Source organism: Gobio gobio (assembly GCF_949357685.1).
Source record: "Gobio gobio genome assembly, chromosome: 8".
NCBI classification, from domain to species: Eukaryota; Metazoa; Chordata; class Actinopteri; order Cypriniformes; family Gobionidae; genus Gobio; species Gobio gobio.
The window spans coordinates 17,111,133-17,133,877 of NC_137114.1; the positions used below are offsets into that span (position 1 = coordinate 17,111,133).

Sequence of the window (22,745 nt, forward strand, 5' to 3'; positions counted from 1 at the left end):
CTTTTTGGACTGTAGAAGAAGATGAAATGTTACAGGGACAGCCGGGGAATTTCAAAGCACTTTGCAATAAAGAAAGTCGTATCACAACAAACCTGACAAACTCTGGGAAAATACGATTATAATAGTCCAAGGACTTTGGTCTAATGTGTTTTAAGGGACCTTGACAATGAAGAAGGCATAATGGTTTCTTGAAATATTGCAAAATTAAAGATAATATAGTCGGCAGGTATGAACAGGATCTCAATATCTGGGGTGCGGTAACCTGAGGTAATACTTCCTCGACAGCTTTAATGGGTTGGCAGCCACAATACTTCATTTGAACAACATCAGTATACCTCAGAAATGGTTTGTGATTTACCATGCTTGCATATATTTTTTTTATAAAAAAATATATATATACAATAGATTTTAAAAAATCATTAATAATAAATAATATAAATTATTTATAAATGTACATGATTATATTATTATAAATTATGTATAATATAAATTATTTATAGATTCATTACATGATATGTAGATTCATCTTTTACATTTATTATTCATATTATATTATTGTAGTAAACGTTGTTTGTCCGGAAAAAGGAGGCGGGAACCGGCGGACATTCAAAATAACTTTTAATTAAACAAACACAAACTAAAATGGCGGCGACAGCCCCTCGCGGACGACTGTCGCCTACATACAAATAAATACAAAATTAAAATAATAAGCTGCAGCCCCTCACGGTCGACTGCAGCAACACATAACAAAACATAAATAAAATACAACATAAAATCCAGGCCTGGTCCTCTCTCCTCCCTCACTGTCGTCGCTCCTCCTTTATAGTCCCTCACTCCTCCACGAGGGCCGAGATCGCTGCGGCGCGCAGCTGGCGCTCATCCTCCCTGATGAGCGCCGCCTCGTCCCGCCCTCACGGCCCCTCGGCCTCGCTGTTCGCCACATACCCCCAACGCCCTTCGCAGGCCGGGGGGTACTCCCGAGCCTGCGCTCTACTATAATAAGCGATCACGGCGGCCGCGGGACCTGGGGGTAAGAACAGCGAGGTGAGAGAACGGAGCGAGGAACATGAGGAGCGACAGAGACGAGAGAGTGGAGAGAGGAGAAAAAAAAAAATAAATAAATTCTGGTCCGGTTCCCAGACACACTGCCGCTCGGTCCTCAGCCAGCCGAGAGGCTCTTCCTCGCGGTGCCATGCGGTGGTACTGGCCGGCCGGCGGTGGCTCCTCCTTCTGAGGGCGGCCGGAAGCGAGTCCCCGTCCCGCGCTCCCTGCTCCTCCCCAACCAGGCGGACGGCAGCGCTCCGGCTCCTCCCCAATATGGCGGACGGCAGCAGGCTTCGGCTCCGGGCAAGCGCTGGGGACTCCTTCGCCCCTCGCGGACGGCAGCCACCCCACCTCGACCCAGGGGCACGGCAGCGAGCTCTCCGTCCCACCGACCTTCATCCGCTCCAGCACCACTGCTTCGGGCAGCCGCTCGCGGACTTCTCTCCTCCGCGCTGCCCGAACTCCGCGGCACCGCGATCCCCCTCAGCTGCGAGGGCTCTTCGACAGCGTGTCCCTCCTTCCTCCCGGGTTTCGGCACCACTGTAGTAAACGTTGTTTGTACGGGAAGAAGGAGGCGGGAACCGGCGGACATTCAAAATAACTTTTAATTAAACAAACACAAACTAAAATGGCGGCGACAGCCCCTCGCGGACGACTGTCGCCTACATACAAATAAATACAAAATGAAAATAATAAGCTGCAGCCCCTCACGGTCGACTGCAGCAACACATAACAAAACATAAATAAAATACAACATAAAATCCAGGCCTGGTCCTCTCTCCTCCCTCACTGTTGTCGCTCCTCCTTTATAGTCCCTCACTCCTCCGCGAGGGCCGAGATCGCTGCGCCTCGTCCCGCCCTCACGGTCCCTCGGCCTCGCTGTTCGCCACAATTATCATTTATTTTTTATCAATAATTCATAGATTCTTCATGCTTACATATTTTTCATTTAGTTTAACTTAAAGAGTACTAAAAGTACTAAAGTAATAAAAGTAAGTACTTAGTAAGTAGTTTCATTTTAGTACTAGGAGTACAAAAATTAAACTAATTGCTAAAACTAAAACAAAAATGAATAAAAACCATATACTGTAGATATATTTAAAAAAGGGACAAAATACACAACAAAATGACTAAATATTTGACTATGAAAGCAGAACATATAAAAATAAAAACTACTTCATTTATATTAATAAACATTAATAAAACAATAATATATCTAATACCAAAATAACAGTAAACTGATCATTTATAACTAATAATATATCACATTTTTTAATAGAAATTAATTTGATTAGTTATAAATTCATTACATATGCAGATTTATTATTTAATAAATAAATTTTTGAAGTAATTTGTGTGGCAGAAGCAGCATTTAATAAATAATTTTATTTTATATATATATATATTATTTCCATATCCCTTCACTGGCCTGCAGTCTTATGATTATAGGATAATTTCTTATTGATGAATTAATGTATGAGTCAAGAGGCATAGTTATTTATAATTGATTATTTTCTTTCATCACACGATTTAAAATAATAAAATTATATATTATATCAATATTTATATGAATCGTGTGCCTTATTTTAGTAACTGCTTTGGCTTCTGTTGGTTCTTCACATCCGTCTTAATGTGTCTTTTTCTGTCCTTGTACTTCCTGTTGTATTCTTTTCTCCTGGTTCTTCTCCATTTGGCCATTGTTTTCTCCTTCCATCAGTCTTCGTCCCCTGTGAAAGTGTCTGAGGGAGAGGCAGGTCCCGTCCTGACGGTTCATTCACCTTGACAGTCACCGCTCTGCCCTCAGCCCTCGGTGGGCTGTTTTTCACCGCACTCCTCGTTCTTTCAAAGCCTCTGACAGCAGCCCTTTAAAACCAGCTCCGACGTGACCTATTCACGGCTCCCATTATGCTGGCTCCCTAAAACTCAACTGGGCTTATTTCTTTCCGCCCTGCCCTCTCCTTTCTGCCCTTTTGAATGCTAAACATGAATGGTATTGTGTGGGCCAGAGAGCAGGGGTGCAGAATTCCTGAGGCGCCATTGAAGAGGACTAGGAAAGGATGACAAAAGGTACAAGTGATCCCGAGACAGCGCACTGGCAGACAGATGAAAGAAAAAGCCTTGTTCTCACTCCAAAGAGGATTTCAGCAGAGCGCATAAACCTCTGATGGCTGGATTAAGAACTCACCTTTCAACCTTTATTACATGGATGAACATAGGCCGACTTTTAATAAACCAGCATGCTTGTGCTGTACAGCGTGAACGCAAATATGAAACGAGTGCTTAGGCTTCGTTTCATAAACACCGCAAATATAGAATTATTAGTCTAATATAGAGTCTCGGAACTAGTGTTGTGGTACTCGAGACCGGGCTTAAAACCATTTTTTGATGGTCTTGGTCTCGACCACATTTGAACTCGGTCTTGTCTTGGACTCAGACTAAGAGGACTCTGGATTTTGTTTCAAGACCTGTCAAGACCACAGCTGGGATATTACTAAATTGTCAGTGCATTGTCCGATTTATTGATTAACATCATTAATGTGATGGGATGTAAAACTGACTGCTTCAGATGCAATCCATAACTTATGCCTAATTTTGATTTATTGACACCAAAAATGTATACAAATGCTCACAAAATTCAAGATATTGTTGCAAAAAGTTATTGTTTGAGATCTGGATTTATAACGTGATATAATTAAGCAATATCGCAAGAGAGCTGTTTTCACAAATTTGAGCGTGACTGCAAACATGATATTGCTTTTATACAAACATTCCATAATTTTTTACTGGTCGCCGAGAGTTGAAGAATGTTCAACTTTGAGTAAAACGCAGCGCTCATCACGGTCACTTTTCACCCGGCCGTCCAATCACAGTGGAGTAGGGGCGGGACAAATACAACACCAACCAACCGCAACATTCATTCTGCTTGTACAACGTCAACTGATGAAAACAAGCAGCAGAATAACGGAATAAAATAATTTAAAACAAGAGCCAGAGCAAATATTTTACATTGTATCAGCATTTTTTATACAGAATCAATGCAGAAACAAACTATCTGTGAAATGAGACGCTAGTAACACTTCCGCGGATATTCCGTATCATAAAAAGCAAGAGTCTCAACTGAAAAAAAAAAACGCTCTCAAGCTCCCACGGCGAGATGTTTTCAGCAGAGCGACTAGCGTTTTCAGCCGGATAAACCGCTTTGGTGGACTTAGGGTGTGCCCGAATCCACTTTTGCTAGTTTAACGATGGGAAAAATGGTCGGCGCGCATGGTCCAAAAGAGTTGTCCCTATTCTCTTAATGAGTCATGGGTGTGTTTTGGGCGTAGCGTGCAATAAACCAATCAGAGTCTCATCTCCCATTCCCTTTAAAAGCCAGTTGCGTTCGTGCCATAGAAGATTCACTATTCACATGGTGGAATTTGCGAGCGGAAAGACTGAACGCTTCTCCTTGCCCAATTTAACATTTGAGTGTCTTTTATGGCATACAAGAATTTTTGAGACTACATTATGATTATTAGATATAAATGCATGGTTAATCAAGATTATAAGTTATTTAGGTAATTAAGTCAATCAATACATAAGAAGTGTATTGCTCATTGCTCACCACGAAGTTCAACCAATGCTACCTAGTCTACTAGGGTGTGCTTTTCACATTTACCTCTTAAAATGTTATGATCATGAGATTTAATCTTTAATTACTTGTAGGCATGTAAGAGGGAGGGTGGCTTTCAGGCCAGACTGAATGAATGGCACTTAGAGAGATAATCACAGAGCGTGCGCACGCATTAACTGCAGGCTCATTATGACCCACTCAAAGGCGGATATTGAATGCTTCCTTAATGGACAACACTAATGGCAGCCTGTAATGGACTGCTTTTACACTCCCAGCGATCGATGTCTTCTCAAATGCAGGAGTCTGATCTTAATAGAAGGTGAGAGATCGTCATAGATTTGGGAGGAATAGGGAGGGATTGCTCGTGTTGACCCTTGACACATGGGCGGACGCCTGTTGCAGACGTTTTTTTCATATCATCTCACCCACATCCACCTGTTCAGAGGGTTGTCAACAATCCTAATCTACTAGTTTCCATGCCAACTGGTGATTTTTTTGTTGTCTGTTGCCGTTGTACAAACAGGACGTGGCGGTTGGTCGGTGTGGTAATTGTTCCGCCCCTCCTCCAATGTGATTGGACGGCTGGGTAAAAAGTGACAGTAAGTTGAGCGTTCCTCAACTCTCGAGGTCCAGAAAAAGATTGTCACGCTGCTGCCGTTTTTTAATATGAAAAAATGGCTGTTTATATCGCTTAGCCAAGAAATGGCATGTACATTATCCAGCTTATTACATGGTGACTTACCAAATAAATCGATTGAAAGGAAATATTGATGTGAAACGAAAGACATGGAAGTAGCACAGCTAGAAACAATGTACGACAGGACTTGATTTTGTCCATTGAGAATCGATTGGATTGTTGTGGTTTGCCATCCAGCAGTTATTATACAAAAACATGCAGAATGTAACAATTGACCAATCAGAATCAAGTATTACAGGTGGACTTTTCGATTTATACCTCAATGTTTGGTTTCTGTAATGCAATATCATAAAATGACAAAGACATTCTGTCACGGTAAGATGCCAGACATGGAGAGATTGTTCATTTGTACAAGTGCACTATAAAGTGTAACAAGTGTTTTAAAAAAAAATTACACCTCCACACCTGCCATCCACAACATCAGTCACTAAAACAGAGTAGATTTCCATAGTAACTCATTTTCATTCCCTTGCTTCTAAAAACCAAAGCACCTCTTGTTGCATGTCAAAACCTCTCTGAAATAGATGGAATTCATTACAGCACATTTGCGCTGGTTTAGAACGCGCCGCTTTTCACCTCAAACAAGTAATTGCAGGCACATCTGGGACACTGACGTGAGGTGCATTATCAATGCACTCGCGGGGCTTTTGTTTGTGCCTGTCATTGAAGTCGGAAAAACAGACGTAAAGAGGTCACAAAGTTTGATGTAACAGGAAATAGAAAGACAAGACGCATCACATCCCAGTTTTTCGAGAGCAACTTCGAAGGCCTGTGAACAAGAGCTTTTGATCCTCCACCTCCCTGTGGTTTCTTGGCACACCAATAAAGTTAACGTTTCCATTCTTGGTAATCTCCACCCACCCTCTGTCCCGCCTCTACCCATCTCAGTCTTTCAGTAACCCACATATAGGAAGTGTGGAGGATAGGATTAAACTACTGGGGAAAAAAAACACTTAATGAAATGCAATCGAATAAAGATGAAAAACGACTGCATTTTAACACTTGCCATAGTTATTTTAATTCAGATGAAGTGTCCCGCTGGTTGCTTTACAGATAGGTGACTTGAATCAAGAATTGACCGTCCAGGATTCAGACCAATCTCATAGATATTTATATACTGAAGATCCGAACCAGGGGCCCGTTCTTCGTACGTTGCTTATTACATCTGAGATGATTTGACAGATCCCAGATCTTTTAATCGTGATAACTGATCTCTGGCTAATTTGGTTCTTCAAACGAATTTGCGGATTGGATTTAAATATCTGGATTAAATGATCTGAGATCACTGCGCGTTCTTGTGTTCCCTGAAGAGGGCAGATGCATCGATACTCGAAACCACGATCAGCAATGCAGCGATTGGCTGGCGTCAAGACAGCAACGTAATGACATCATATAATTAAAAAGCCACCTGGCAAAAAACTTGACAAATTATACAATAAAAACCCCACGAATTTCTGGACCTTTATAAGGAAACAGCCAAACCACCATACCAACATAAAAGTTATAATAGATAAATGATAAATGTTTTTTGTTTTTTTATAACATGATTACCAATTATTTATATTCACGATTTTATACAGTATTTGTACACCCTTTACATTTTTATTTCAATGTTGTAATTTCATTTTTAATTCAATTTGAAGCAGATTTGTAACGTGACAGTATTCAAGTTTCTTATGGGTCAAGATCAAATTATCCTCTCTTGCGCTGCATCAAGCCACTCCCATAATATCCGTGATCACTTAATGCACGGCTCAGATTAACTGTACAACATGTGATGTGTGTAAACCAATAAAAATAAAATTATATAAAGTAATTATTCCATCACAAATAAATCGCTCAATCAAGTGGCTGTCTAGTATTATACACAACATTATACATTCTCATATACATATACAATATAACATTTTTATATTATTATTTAAAATGATTATTATTGCCCCTGGTTCAGAAATGCACTCTTGTAATAAAGTAGCAGTGGCTGGGACAGATTTTAAGTATCACCTCAAGATGCAATCTAATCCTGTTTACATGAAATAAGCCTGCTCCCGAGCAGGTTTAAGCTTACGGACCTGTCACTATGGCAACAAGTCCAGGATGAGCTTCGAAGAACCAAACAATCCAAGATCATGCCAAATCGTCAACAATCAAATCCAGCTAACTGAGTTAGCGAGGTACGAAGAACGGGCCCCAGGTCTTTAGACAAACACCACAAGATCAAGACTCCAAACTCAACTCGTCTTAGCCAATACAATACAAAGTGATTTCTTCCATACGACTCTTTAATGACGAGTGACAGGTGATTTCAGAACAGGCCCGTTTCTGAGGTGTCATGCTAGGTAGCCCATGAAGTTTTCATTGGTCCTTGTTTTGATTGGCTGTCATTGTGTTACATTTTGGACAGAATTTACATTGAATTGCATCTTGTCATATTTTAAACAAAAGTATTTTGAAAGAAGCTACCATCTAGATTCATTAAGTAGCCTCAAAATGTTTAGTTTTTAGTAAGTTTGTCATTTGCTTTTGTCATTTAAACATTTTAATATTTAGATTTAATTTATTCCTGTTCCCTTTGTTCTAGTTTCCTGCAACTTATTAGTTACTATGGACTCTCATGCCATCAGCACACCTGTTCGTTATCATTGTATATTTAAAGTTCTTCCTTGTGTTCAGTTGATTGTTGGGAATTGTTGTATTCTACACGCTGTCACGCAGTCTTTTAAATCTGGTCTGTTCGTTAATAAAGCGTGCTTTGTTTTGGATACTACTTTGCCGTGTGCTCACTACAGCCAAGCGTGACATTGTCATGATTTTATTTCAGCTTTATACAGCAGTTCGTTCCGGTTCTCGAATATGATTGTTTTTTCCAGCAGTGCAATATTTCCCCAGTATCAGCACTGGAACCGTTTCACAGTTTGTATCACTCCGCTTGCAACATTTCGCACAGAGAGTGTCAAACCCCCATCATTTTAATAACAGTGATCATTTTAAAGGGCCGTGAAAGTGTCCTTTTCGATTGTACCGCAGTGCTCCTGGAACACAATTTCTCATTTCTACCATAACTTTATATTTAACTGAAATCCCGTACTTTTGACTGAGCTGTTTGCTTGTGTTTATTTCCTATTGTACAAAGTTCATATAACGGCTAATATTGTTCATTCAAATATGATTTTTCAATAAGTAATGTTTTATATAAATAACGTGCCATATTTGGTATTGAGAAAGGGTCCGTTAGTGATTGTGATTATGACTTCAGTGAAAGTTAGCTGCATTATCACACCATTAGATGGCGCTAGTCTTTATGAGTGAGTAGCAAAGAGTTTTATATTGAAAGTGACTGAAGCAAGGTTGTAAACAATGAGACATAACTTACAAATACATTGACTAGCGCTGTCATGGGAAAAAAACACCTTTTTTTTTTACAACTGACATTACAACTGATTTTTTGACTGTGAATATAAGATTGATCAGAAGAATTCTCTCTCGTCGATCTCTCTCTCGTAATACAATAAGCTTCAATGAAGCGACTCAGCGTTTCTTCCTTACTAGCTCTAAAGTGATGTTTTAGAATTAGTAACAGAGGCTTGGGCTCAACTGTTAAACTGTCAACTTGAGATTTGACTCCGTGACAATTTAGGGTTTTTAAAGACTCCATTGCTGTTTCTTATTTATTTACACACTTGTGCCGTCGAACTGTTGTATAAACGCAATATCACACGAGTAGCCATGCACTACGGCTTTCAGTTTTCCCCTCTGTTTTTGTTCGTGGTCATCCAGTTTGAAATGTTGACTACAAAACACAGGTTTTTCCGATTTCCTGTTGCGCCATTCCAGATTTGTCACACACTGGATCCTTCACTGGAAACAGAAAGTTACTCACTCCCGCTAAACGTTTACTCTTTGAATTCTTGCACCGGGAACAATACAAGTCAAAACCATTATGACTAAAAGTTTTCATAGAAATATTTCCTACTAAAGCAAACGCTATTTGACTCTTTAAGCATATCCATAGCAGACTGGTGGGAGTGACAACATCCCCAGTGCATTATGGGTAGTTGCCCTACCTATTTGGCAAAAGGGAAGACAACAGCCTTTTTTCCTCTAGTCGAGTAGCACCGATTTAAAAAACAATTCCTACCTTTCTTCTGTATAGGAAGTCAAGTTTTATTGAAGCCTATTTTGCCAGCAGTGAATTGAGTACATGCACATCCTTAGGCAATGGTCTTGGAAATCTTCCCACCTAAGATCTCGAGATGATTAGCCATGTTGCTTCACCACCAGCTCCAGCGGACAGCATGCACAGGAACACCATCATTATTTGTCACACGTTCTCGTTTGAATCAATAAGTAATATGCATCATTAACACTTCTGCAATGGAAGAATATTCCTGACTGATTTCTTCAGCAAACGAAGTGTGCGAACAAAGGGAAGAAAATGAAAAGATAAAAACAGGAGCAACACTTTGATCAACAGGCAATGAAACTGTTCCTCCATTTCTCCTCGTCATCCTGCTACAGCAGAGGAATAGGATGAGAAGAACAGTCTTTTTTTGATCTGCACTTCCTGTTTTCCTTTACCTTCTGTTTCATTTTAATTTTTTCCCAAGTGAATGAACACAATGAACCGGCAAGCATAATAATTGGATTCCATCACTTTTTAACCTCAAACACGCACCAGTTAAAAGTCAAACGTTCTGAACTAAATGAAGGAAGGGTAACAGAAACACAGTTTTATCAATATATGTTAATTAGCTGTATTAGTGTTATATATGTCTCTCGTGTTAAAATGAGGACAACACCCACTTTATGATTAATGAAGACCAAAAAAATCCCTTTAATTTTGTAGGACGGTGGAGGCTGTACCCCTTTTGTTTTTTACTTTTGAGAGCTGAGGGGCATTTCAAGCTGATTACACGCCTCTTTATCTCTTGACATTACTGACGACTTGAAAGAGAATTTATGATTTTGTTTAATATTCAGCAGGAATACATTAGCGTCACAACATGGGCTGCTGGCAAACACGTTTGTGCCTCTACCGCAGCAAAGATTATATAAATGCAAACTTTTCAAATAGATTTCAGCGGCTCTAAAAGTTTTACTGGCACTAAACGCAAAATCTAGAAGCTTGACTTTTTTTTAGAATGATTTTACTTGATGAATACTTATCAAAAGAGATGTTCATGTTCTGACATTTAAGTGGTGCTTTCCAATGTCAAACTCATGATATAAGCCGTTTTTGGTGGTTACTAATGTGGACTGAGTGGTTATGTGGCATGTATACAAGCCCAAGTCTCAATGGGTTACCCAGTTACATATTCAATTCAGGGTATATAGAAATTTGAGCATGGGTGCGTGTTGATGCAGAGCTGCGTCATCTGAAGTCCTCGCAGGAGTTGGTCATCTGAAGTCTTCATAAGAGACTGGAGCTGACACTCTCTAGTTACCTCGGGATGGGCGTCCCGAGATAAAACCGAACAGGAAAATAATTTGCGTAGCTGCTGTTCTAGATTACGAGTTTCTCTCTTGATAGCTTGAGTAATATTGTTGTACCACTGTGCAGTACTTTACTCTCAAACCTTTTTTTTTATCTGATCAGTGCTACAGTTTCTAATATACTAGAGAAAATGGTGCTCATACTGCTAGTCATTTTCTCTAGTTGTGTGTGTTTGGGTACACTGAGCAGCTGAGATAACTCTGGTAGGTTATTTGTGAATTTATCTATAATGTTTGAGAGAATTGGTCAATAACGCGGAGCTGTATGGAAAATATCAGCAGTGTGCACGTTACAAAGTAGTGATCAGTGACATCAATACTTTGCGGTATGACGTCTATATCAGCAGGATTGATTCCATGTGATATAATTAAATCTAGTGTATGATTAAAACGATGAGTGGGTCCAGTCACGTTTAGCTTGACCCCAAAGGAGTTTAATAAGTCTGTAAACGCAACTCCTAGCGCATCGTTTGTATTATCTATGTGAATGTTCAAATCAATCAGTGACCAATAGGTCTGACTCAAATTATTTTAAGAAATCAACATAGGGCCCTGGCGGTCTATATATGGTAGCCAAAGCAAAAGATAAGTCATCCTAGGTGTATATGACTTATGAACACAATCAGAGTTATATTCATACATATCCCGATGTTTCCAAGCTTTATAATGGCAGTGAACGGGGGTCACGAGTTTGAAGCTCAAAAAAGCACATCCATCCATCATAAAATCCAACCTCCTCCCGTATTCAACTTACGAAAAAAGCATAACTGACACGACATTTCACTAGAACATAGCGCAAGTGTTTTTAACTGCGAGAGGCGTTACACTTTCTGCATTAGTTGAATACAGAAGGCAGTCCGCCGGAAGCTAGATATTTTCCTTTATAACGTTTTAAACATGGATATTTTTCTTACAAAACCCCATCGATTTGCTTCAGGAGGCCTTTATTAACCCCCCGGAGCCGTGTGGATTACTTTTATAATGGATGGATGTGCTTTTTTGAGCTTCAAACTCAATGGACCCCGTCTGCAGTTATAACGCTTGGAAACATCAGGATATTAATTAAAGGATTAGTTCACGTCAAAATGAAAATTTCCCGATATTTTATGCCGTTTTTTTGAGTAAATTATTCCAGGATTTTTTCCACATAATGGACTTCTATGGCAACCAACGGGTTGAAGGTCCAAATCAATGCCGTTTCAAAGGGCTTCAGAGGCTCTACACGATCCCAGGCGAGGAATAGGGTCCTATCTAGTGAAACCATCGGTCATTAAAAATATATATATATATATACTTTTTAACCTAAATTGCTCATCTTGCGCTGCTCTGCGACACACCACGGATTACGATTCATGTCGGAAAGGTCACGCTAGACATAGGCAGAAGTAACGCCCCAAGCAAACGTGCGAAGACTAATACAAACGCCCTTTACCAAAAAAAAAATCCATCTCCAACTTCAAAATCGTCCAACATCGTCGTTTTTACCCTTTTTTTTTTTTTTTTGGTAAAGGACGTTTGTATTAGTCTTTGCACAAGCGCTTTGTAAACACGGGGCGGTACTTCCGCCCATAGATATCCATAATAAAGGCTAGATGTCTTACGGCGGAGTCTTTAACGTCATCACCGGCGGCCATCTTGTCACAGGCAGGGCTCTGTGGTACCTGATGTAAGGCGAGTGATCTGCATGAACACAAATACTCTTATCTCACTGAAATCTTGACGGATTTACAAATGGTTTGGTTTCTTATAAACGTTATTAACGTGGCTATAATTATGGATGCTTGAACAAATTATGAATAATTTTTCATAAGTATGCAGTGTCATAACTACATCTCTGACGTTTATAACAAACCAAACCGTTTGAAAATCGGTAGAAAATTTAGCAAGTTATGGTTATTTAAAAAGTGCAAGCACCCATGAAAACAATGTTACGAGTGAGCGAGCTGCCTGTGACAAGATGGCCGCCAGGTGCGGACGTCGACCTCCATTGGCCAGCAGTGCGGACGAGACATCTAGCCTTTATAATGGATATCTATGCTTCCGCCTACGTCTAGCGTGACCTTTCCAACATGATTACGTATTCCGTGGTCTGCCGCAGAGCAGCGCAAGATGAGCAATTTAGGTTAAAAAGTATATACATTTTAATTTTTCTATGAAAATGACAGAAGGTTTCGCTAGATAAGACCCTATTCCTTTGAATCCTCTGAAGCCTTTCAAAGCCCTTTAAAACTGCATTGATTTGGACCTTCAACCCGTTGGTTGCCATAGAAGTCCATTGATGTCTTTCTTTCTTCAGTCAAAAAGAAATGAACACCTTGGATGAGATGGGGGGGTGGGGGTTGGGTGAGTAAAATATCAGGACATTTTCATTTTGTAGTGAACTAATCCTTTATTATAACTCTTATTGTGTTCATCTGAAAGAAGTCATACACACCTAGGATGTCTTGAAGGTGAGTAAATCATGGGCTAATTTTCATTTTAAAGTGAACTAATCCTTTAACTTATATTAAATTTATAATAACTAAATTTGAAATAAAATTAAGTAAAAACTATATAGACATGAAATCAAATAAACAAAATGACTAAATTTATCTAAAATTTTAATAAAAAATCTACAGAATTGTCAAAAATACTAAAATAATCCCTATTTTGTATTGCCATTTTATCGTTCTTCTGAACTTGTGTGATTTTATGTATCATTCATCAAAAATAGAAGCTATATTTTTTAGACCAAAATATTATGTATCAGAAGGTCCACTACATCTACATATGGCATTATGAGCCATATACATCTGCTTTTGAGATTAAACCAAGCGTATAAGAAGCCGTCATCTTTTATCTTGCAACTAGATAGTTTTTGCATTCGCATTTTGAGGGTGTGAAATAGTTTCATTTAGAGCATTCCCTTAAAAAAAAAACATTGCCATCAATGAGACAATAATTTGCGCCTCCAAATGTCAAAGCACATTGTGATGATATCTTAATATACATTCTAGAGGGCTTTTATGATTGCCTCTCTCGCGAGTCCTGATTAATATCTCAATGTCTGTACACATATTAAAAATGAGCAGCAGAGAATTTGATTATCTGTGTGTGTGTGGCCATCTTTCACCTCGCTCAATCTGTGTACAGCAGTGTATAGATGAATTCCTGTCTGTTATCTCACCGCAGTAGGTTTGTGCGGTGTGACAGGGGTTAATCACTGTGCCTCAAAGTGCTCTCTCTCTCTCTCTCCTGCCCCACCATAACTGATAGGCATGTGAGTGCCGAATTGAAAAAGATTAAGCTAATGTGATCCAAAAGTCCCTTAGCAGAAGACCTGCGGGCCAGTATCTATCCAGAGACAGAGCTGGATTCAGGGGGACTTGGTGTCAAGACCCCAGCTCATGAAATTTCAGAGAAGACGCGCCATCTTCCTGTAGCACTGGGGACCAGGCCTCGGCCCGCTAGTTTCAGCAGGGATTCAACTGATCCCAGTCCATTTTTGGTTCTATGATACTTTTAGGATGATTTTTTTTTGTCACTAAAGGCTGGAATACACTACACAACATTTGTCGACTTTGTAAAATCATACACTAAACAACTGAGGATGATCCATTACCAGACTTTCAAATCGTTCCGAACACAACAACCTTACACGGAAACACATGCCTCGTATCTGGGAGACGCATGACAGATGATGCACATGGATGGGCAGGAGATGACCGCAGAGGTTGTTGTAGTTGCAAAAGAAAAAAAAAAGTGTAGCACTCTATACGTCCCTGTATCTAGAGTGCCCTGGGTTTGTTAAGATTCACTGCTAGTCTTTCTCAAGGAAACTGAATAAAACCGTAAACTCACAAAAAGTCAACTTAAACAGAAAAAAAGGAATAGACTCGTCTTCAAAATACGTGTCCTTTTTACTTGAATTGCACTAAATGTGTGCAAAATAACCTTCAAACAAGGTTTAAAATCACAGTGAATAACTTTACTCTTGTTACTCAAACAATTGGTTGTGTATATTCAACACGTTCACATCACTTTACATTTCTTTTCAGTCAGTTATCAAACTTTACTGGGCCCAGACTCTTGTAAATATATCAAACTCAAAGATAGTCCCGCAAGAACTAAATAAAATACGGTACAGGCCTGAACGCCGCTCGTGTGAAATAATATTGCCGCTTCACTCTTAATAGAGCCTACAATAATGGAAACGATTACTCACGAGTCCACGAAGAGGGTAAATGAAGGAAAAAGATCGTGCTGCACCAGGGAAACATCAACCTCGCCATGCGGTCCCAATCGAGGGGAACTTTCAGGAATTCCTGGACACCTGAAACGCTACCTGGGTATCGAATCCAATGCGGCCGGAAGAGCTCAGTCTCCGGTTATTCCAAGTCATTATTTTTGGGTTGATATGTATTACGTTATGGATGCGCACTCCTTTTACAATTTTATATTTCTTATTATAGTCGGTTCCTTCTTCATGATCAAACTGTGTTGTAATAGCAACCCAGTTTGCAGAAACAAAGCAGCGTGAGAACCAGCTGATGCAGGAGCAGCGAGCATGCTATGCTACGTCTCCAATGACAGCACACTTGCCAGCGAGGGGAGTCAGGGAGCTGCTACGAGGAGATGCTCAGGTACACCAGCGTCGGGCTTCACGCATCGACAACTTCTGGCATTGTATCCCATCATAACATACTGGAGAAGCGTATCCGCCTGGCTCAGTACTGGGAGGACTTTCGGGACCGATTGACACGCATAGTGGATAGCAAATAGTTTAATCAAGGAATCGTGATTGTCATCGTTATCAACACCTTGAGTATGGGGATTGAATTCCATAAGCTGACAACTATTCTGGAGATCAGCAACATCGTCTTCACCAACATGTTTGTCATCAAAATGCTTGTCAAACTGCAGGCCTTTGGTACCTTCGGCTATATCAAGAACCCCTACATCATCTTTGATGGGATTATTGCAGTCATAAGTGTATGGGAGATCATAGGGCCGGCGGTGGTCTAGTGCTGAGGATATTTCGTCTCCTGCGTGTTCTCAAACTGGTGCACTTCCATGGGCAGCTCTTTACTTTGTAGTTCTGAAGACGTTTGAGAATTATGTTCTCTTTAACTTGCTTGTGGCCATCTTAGTGGAGGGAGAGGGCGATGCTTACAGGTCAGATGCGGATGAAACCAAGCAATCAGAGAACCTTGAAGAGGAGGATACAGTTTTGAATATGTTCAGTCCGATTACAACATCGAATGGGCATGTGGATCCTCGTGGCACTTTGCCCCTGCTGCCACACCCAGGCCCACTCCAAAGAGCTCCCTTGGCCGAGTCCAGGTGGGGAAGTAGGATCTCAATAGATCCAAATGCTTTTGATCAAGAAGATCTCCGTGCCACCCTCGTGGCTCAGGCAGTAATTGGGGCAGCCGTAGATTCAGCTGGAACAGTTTAGGATGTGCACCGAGTTTGAAAAGGAAGGACACATCTGGAGAGAGGGAATCTCTGCTGTCTGGGGAGGACAGGGGTAGTTTTGAGGAGGAGGACGCTTTCTCCCTGAATTGCGCAGACAGCTGGTGGTGCAGATGAAGACCATGGACAATGTGGCAACATCCTGCATGCTTCTCATGCTTTTCATCTTCACGTTCAGCATTCTTGGAATGCCTCTGTTTGGATGCAAATTCATCCTTATGAACACCTTGAGTATGGGGATTGAATTCCATAAGCAGCCGATGAGCTGACAACTTTTCTGGAGATCAGCAACATCGTCTTCACTAACATGTTTGTCGTCGAAATGCTTGTCAAACTGCAGGCCCTTGGTACCTTCGGCTACATCAAGAACTCCTACATCATCTTTGATGGGATTATTGTAGTCATAAGTGTATGGGAGATCATAGGGCCGGCGGTGGTCTTTCAGTGCTGAGGACATTTCGTCTCCTGCATGTAATCAAACTGGTGCACTTACTCCCTCCGCAGACAGCTGGTGGTGCAGATGAAGACCATGGACAATCTTCACGTTCAGCATTCTTGGAATGCATCTGTTTAGATGCAAATTCAGCCTGAGGATGGAGAATGGAGAATACATTAACTTCTGTATGAAATTACATTAACTCACTCTCTTAGACACAATATAATCACTGCATTTTAACTGCGTCACACTCTGTGTCGTCGTTTATTTCTCTCTGCTCTTCGTCCCCTCTCTACTCCCGGCCCATCTGACCAATCACATCGCTCTCTAAACTGACATGTGACATACCCAATCAGGGCCTGGATAAACTTTATACACTTTTAACAATATAAAGAACAAAAACAATATAAAAGGTAAATCTTGATGAAAAATAAAAAAGTAATATATAATATAATATGTATTATATGTAATATATTTTTCCCAACATGGCTACAAAAGCAAGCCAAGCGCATTTGGATGTGATCTTGGGTGGGTAGACATGGTCAGCATGGACTTAACTGATTACAACGGATGTTAGAGGTGAATGGCGCAGTCAGTAGTTTCATCTGTGCTGATGGGTCAAATATTGAAGCTAATTTGTTACGCATGTTCTGTTACTTTACTTTTGTTTTCTTATTTTTTTATTGCAACACCCAAAGATAGAGGACAGCTTCAGTTTAAGGAGCAACGCGTCAGTATTGGGTGTAATGCAAGTAACATGAGACATGTAATCAGATTACTTTTTTCTAGTAAAGTAACTAAACTCCCAACACGATCCCCGCCCCCCCTGAATGAATGACAAAATTATTATTTGTCATTACGGTCGACAATAAGAATTGCCCGATGGTCCAGTGCTAGCGTGAAAGACACTCGGGCCAATGCTGCATCTTCACGGAAGTTGATCATTTGAGCATTTTTAAACCTTGCCAATTTAAATATTTAAGCGCACAGTCGACTAGAAAGCGTGTCTCTCAGTTTGCTACTCGCGAAGCGCAGCAACAACACACATACGCATGGCCACGCATCTCACAGTGCGTGAAACTTCAGACAAAATTATATCAAAATGACTGTCTTGTTGAGTATCATCGTAAACATAGTAAACATACTTAGGTCTTTTAAATGAACGTAAACATGAAATTTGCCAGTCACTGCCAGCATTTATGCTAATTTTCACAAGTTTCATGGCCCACAGAATATCTAAACATGTAATATATCAAAAGAAAGAACAGACCCACTGTTTTATTCTAGCTTCATCCATAATTTTTTTAATCGACACTTGAATGTTGCAAGTTTAATGAAAAAGCAACATTTTGAGCATAAAGCTGAGAAAATCACATTTTTGTAAAAGACTAACGTTACGTCCAAGCAATGAACAAAACACAGATGTTGTAGATCGAGTCCATCAACACCCCAAAGCTTCAGTCCTAGAGCTCGTCCTGGGTTGACGTTTCATTCAATAACATTAGTCAGTTGTGATTTATATGCTTTTTAATGGTGATGATTACGTTGTTTTACATTTGCATCTGGTGATATCGCATGTTGCTGCTTCTTCGGCTGTGTTTTGATCAGGAGATTCTGTTCTTGTCCAGGAGATGCGCTATAGCGCCCCCTACCGTATAACAGTGAACACATGGAAAGCCGGAATATCGTCATTGGCTATATAAATATCGAGATAACAAAAGACAAAAAAAAAAAAATCACTCACTGCTCTTGACTGAATAACTTTTAATAAGGGTTAATCTATATTTATATGTAGTGACACATCATTTTTTGCAGACTATGCAGTGATATTTTACATTTGATTATTTTTTTTGTATCTGACAATCTAGTTTAGACCTACATGAAAATAACCGTTTATTTCATTTGTATATGTTTGTTCTGCTGTATTTATTTGTGCTTTTGCTCGTAATTTGATTATTTGTTCTTATTGTATTACTGACTGTCTTTAACAATATAAAAAAATTATATGAGTAAGGATTTAGAGTCATAACCTTATTAATTAAGCTTACATGGCTCAAAAACAATAATAGGCCTATTTTATTTTATTTATCAGTTTGTTTGTTTTTTGTGGTGAGGCAGTGAAAATTCTGGCAGGACAAGTAAAAATTTGAACCCCTGAAAAAAACCTTAGCATTGAACCCTGAAAAATAACCCCCCAAAAATCACGGATTTGCGTGTAGTAAGTGTGGTAAAAATGTCAAAGAGGAATGGAGAAGGTGACGAACCTAAACAGGTAAAAATTAGGGATTTTTTTTCTTAAAAGCAACAAAATCCGGAGAAACAACTCAAGCAAAGCCAACCTCTTTTGTGTTGTAAATAGTTGTGTGATGTATAAATAAATGTTGTTTATATTTATTTACCAAATTAATTAATTTATTGTCTATGGCAACACCACGTATCCGTAAACCTCCCGCTCTGCGACACTAGTAGTTTCGGGAGGTCTACCACCCCCCCTGAAAAAAATCCTAGGGGAAACACTTTCCCATGTATTGACTGACAATATGCTTATTGTAGTTCAGTCTTTGCTGCTGACATATGATGCAGTTCAACCATACAAATAAGCAAAAATGACTTTAGATAAACATCACATTTATGTTTCATGTTTTTGTTTTCATTGCTGAAGTGAGTGTTGAACTTTCTTATTCTTCTGGCAGCACAGCCGAAAGGTGCCCTCTACTGTACAGGAGTCAATTTGCAGACCCATTTCCTTCAGCCTGTGGCTTATTCACTTCACTATGAAAGAGCCTTTACATCTGCCAAAAATAACTTTTTTTTGTTTCGTTATTAAAAAACAAACACGCAAGAACAGCCCATGTGAGAAAAGGTAATGTAAAAGTAACCTGACGCATTACTTTCCACAAAAAAGTAACACACAATTAGTTACTTTTTTCAGGAGAAAAAATAAATTGTAACATTACTTTTTAGAAAGTAACTTTCCCCAACAGTGTGATGCGTCATACACTATGATACGTGTTCTAAAATTGGCTCAAAATATCATAATCATAGCCAGAAGCTGAAATTTGAGTCTGTGCCCATCATACACTTTGTGATTTACTGTGAACTCTGTCTACTCTGACTGCGCAAAATCTGCAGACTGGCAAATCTTCGGCCACTAGTGTCACTCATCTAGACTGCAAATCGGGACAAAAATGTGAGCAAAAGTGTAGTGTATTCACATCTTTGATTGGATGAAAGGCAGTTTCTGTCTTATTATTGCAACATGTCCCTCGACTAGTGATCCCAATTCTCCAAATAGCAATTAAACATCTAAAAGTATCTTTATTTGTACGTTTCCGGAGAGGATTACCTTTTTTCCCCCATGAAAAACGATCTTAGCTTATCACAGTGCAATCCCGTTGTATACACATATACACAGAAGTACAGTATTTCAAAATATCTGTCTTGGCGAGTATTCACGCATACATTATGTGTCATGTCTTAAGTGAACGTTTGGTTAAGTTGGGGAAAAACATCTGATGTGTATCATCATATTAGATCCATGCGGTTCTGTAGGTCTTAATATGTAGACTGTCTGTTTCATTAATGTTAATCAAACAATTGTGGTATCATGGAAAAAAATATTTGGTTTTGACTTGGTGTGTGCCATATTAGATGTTATTACCAGGGATTTTTAAGGTATGGTTGCAGGTGATTTAACTGGATTTTTCTCAAAATTGACTTCTATCGACTTCAAACACACTCCAATTCAAACAAATCATACATCATTTTGTAGGTCTTTTTAATAGAGGAATGTGAAAATAATAATTCTAAATATTATAATATTTGATAAAACTTGACAATAAGCTCCCATTAGTAAACAGCTTGTTTAGGTTTTTGCAGGGGCGCCGCTAAGGGGGGGAAATATAGGACGATTCTAAGGGCCCATGCACTTTTGGGGCCGCCAGAGATTGGTTTTATTAGTAGTAATAGTACTAGTAGTAATGTAATAGAATTTATAAATGTATAATCTACCAAAGAGTTGCAAATATAACAAAATAATGGCTTATTTCCAGCAAAATCCAGCAAAACGCTCCACTCACAAACCACTCACGCTCATGGGTAAAACGACATTTGCTCAAATCCCACTCCGACATGAAATTGATCTGTACTGTAAAAGAAAATGCATAATAAAATGTATTTAGTTTTATATTTATGTTTAAATATTATAATGTAATTTTTTATGTCTATCGGTGTAGTCAATCTGTCAATGTTGATTATGAAAAGTGAACAGCATGAGTGAGAAAGGACACATCATAAGATGTGCAATGCCAGGAGACATGGAGTGGGTCAGACTTGATTGTGACCACTTCATTAAGTTTTGTTTTGTAGAAAGCCTTTCTTTAAAATAAATTTCCTTTTGTATAAATTGTATCTTTATTTTAATCAATGTTTCATCGACCAATTAGGGCATTCTGGGTTGAGCGAGCGGAGCTTAATTGGTCAGTATTATGAAATTGCAGACAAAGATTTTAGATAGCTAGGTTGGTGCGGTAGGGGGCCCAACATCATATTCTTTCATAGGGCCCAAAATTGCTAGCGGCGCCCCTGGGTGTTTGTGGTAGTCAGAGGTCACTTGATTTGCGGTATCATTCATGTCTGTAGCACAAACTGTGCGATTAAAGTTTAATACTTAGGGCTGGAACTAGTCTTGGGTGTAACTAGTTACTAAGTAATTTAATTACTTTTCCCTAGAAAAAGTAAAGTAAGGGAGTACTCTTATTTTTTCTGTAATTTAATTAGTTACTTCTGATGTAATTGAACTAAATACCTAATACAATTATATGTTATACAATAGTGGAATTAACATCAAAATGCATGTTTTTGTGTATCCTTCTCAGAATTGTAAAACTTTGGTCAGTTAATAAGAATAATTTATGTAGTTTTATATTATTTATTTGAATTAATTAAAAGAGCCATTTCATGTCTATCCTTGAATCACTAGTCGAGGTTAATATAGGATTTAGTAAGTAATTAGTAATAAGTAATTCAACACTTTTTGGAGAGTACAGTAATCTAATTACACTATTGAAGATGTCATTAGTAACTAGTAATTAATTGCTTTTTTAGAATAACTTACCCAACACTGGCTGGATCTTTGAAGAAGCATTTGCTTAGCAAACATGTGCATACGTTTAGTCTGTTATACATGAGTAACGTAATTCATGTCTTGATGTGTCTGTTTCTGCAGGTCTGCTCATTGGTTCAGGTTGTGCCCTGTATCCTCTCGGGTGGGACAGTGAGGAGGTCCGACAGACGTGTAACAACAGCTCAAATCAGTTTGAACTTGGTACGTCTTCATGTCACCTTCACTCTGAACTTTATACATCTTCAAATATTATTTACAAAGTGATAGAACAATTAATGCACTGTGTCCAACAATTGACCTTGCGTAAAGACATCCATTGTAAAAAAAAAGGACACACTTTTGCATACCATTAAAATTAAAAGAATATAATTAAGTGCAAACTAAATGTAATGTGTTCAGGCAGTTCACTGCATACTATTTGCATACTTTAAATGTATATTAAATGCAATTAGCTAAACTATGGAGTTCTTTTTTGACCAACTTAAGTAGGACTTAAGTACATATTTACTTCTATTGTCTTTGAAAAATGGTTAAAGTGTAATTTAAATTATTAATCAAGTACTTTGCATGTGCTTAAGTACGTTCAACACATTAAAACAAGTGTACTTTTTTAAAGCATGACGATATTTTATAAGATAATCGTTCTAAGGTTACGTATGTAACCTCTGTTCCCTGAGAACAGGGAACGAACGCTGCGTCTAGCTGACGCTATGGGGAACGCCTCCAGCGTCACAGGTGTCTGAAGCTACTATCGAATCACGTCAATCCTATTGACCGACGACAACCCATGACGTCATCACTATGCGACCCGGAAGTATATAAGGGCGCTGTGCCAACACATACACATCTTCTCGTCTGAAGGGACTGTGTGGCAGATAGGCCC

General features: G+C 39.2%; 1 protein-coding gene across 1 annotated transcript in view; it reads left to right on the plus strand.

Annotated features, from left to right (window-relative positions):
• LOC307130606 (LHFPL tetraspan subfamily member 6 protein) overlaps positions 1–22,745 on the plus strand; it is a 129,991-nt gene that overhangs the window by 96,389 nt on the left and 10,857 nt on the right. Inside the window, exon 3 of the mRNA XM_079823675.1 lies at positions 21,965–22,063. Within this exon, the coding sequence (XP_079679801.1) occupies positions 21,965–22,063 (99 nt within the window). The remainder of the gene's footprint in view (positions 1–21,964; positions 22,064–22,745) is intronic.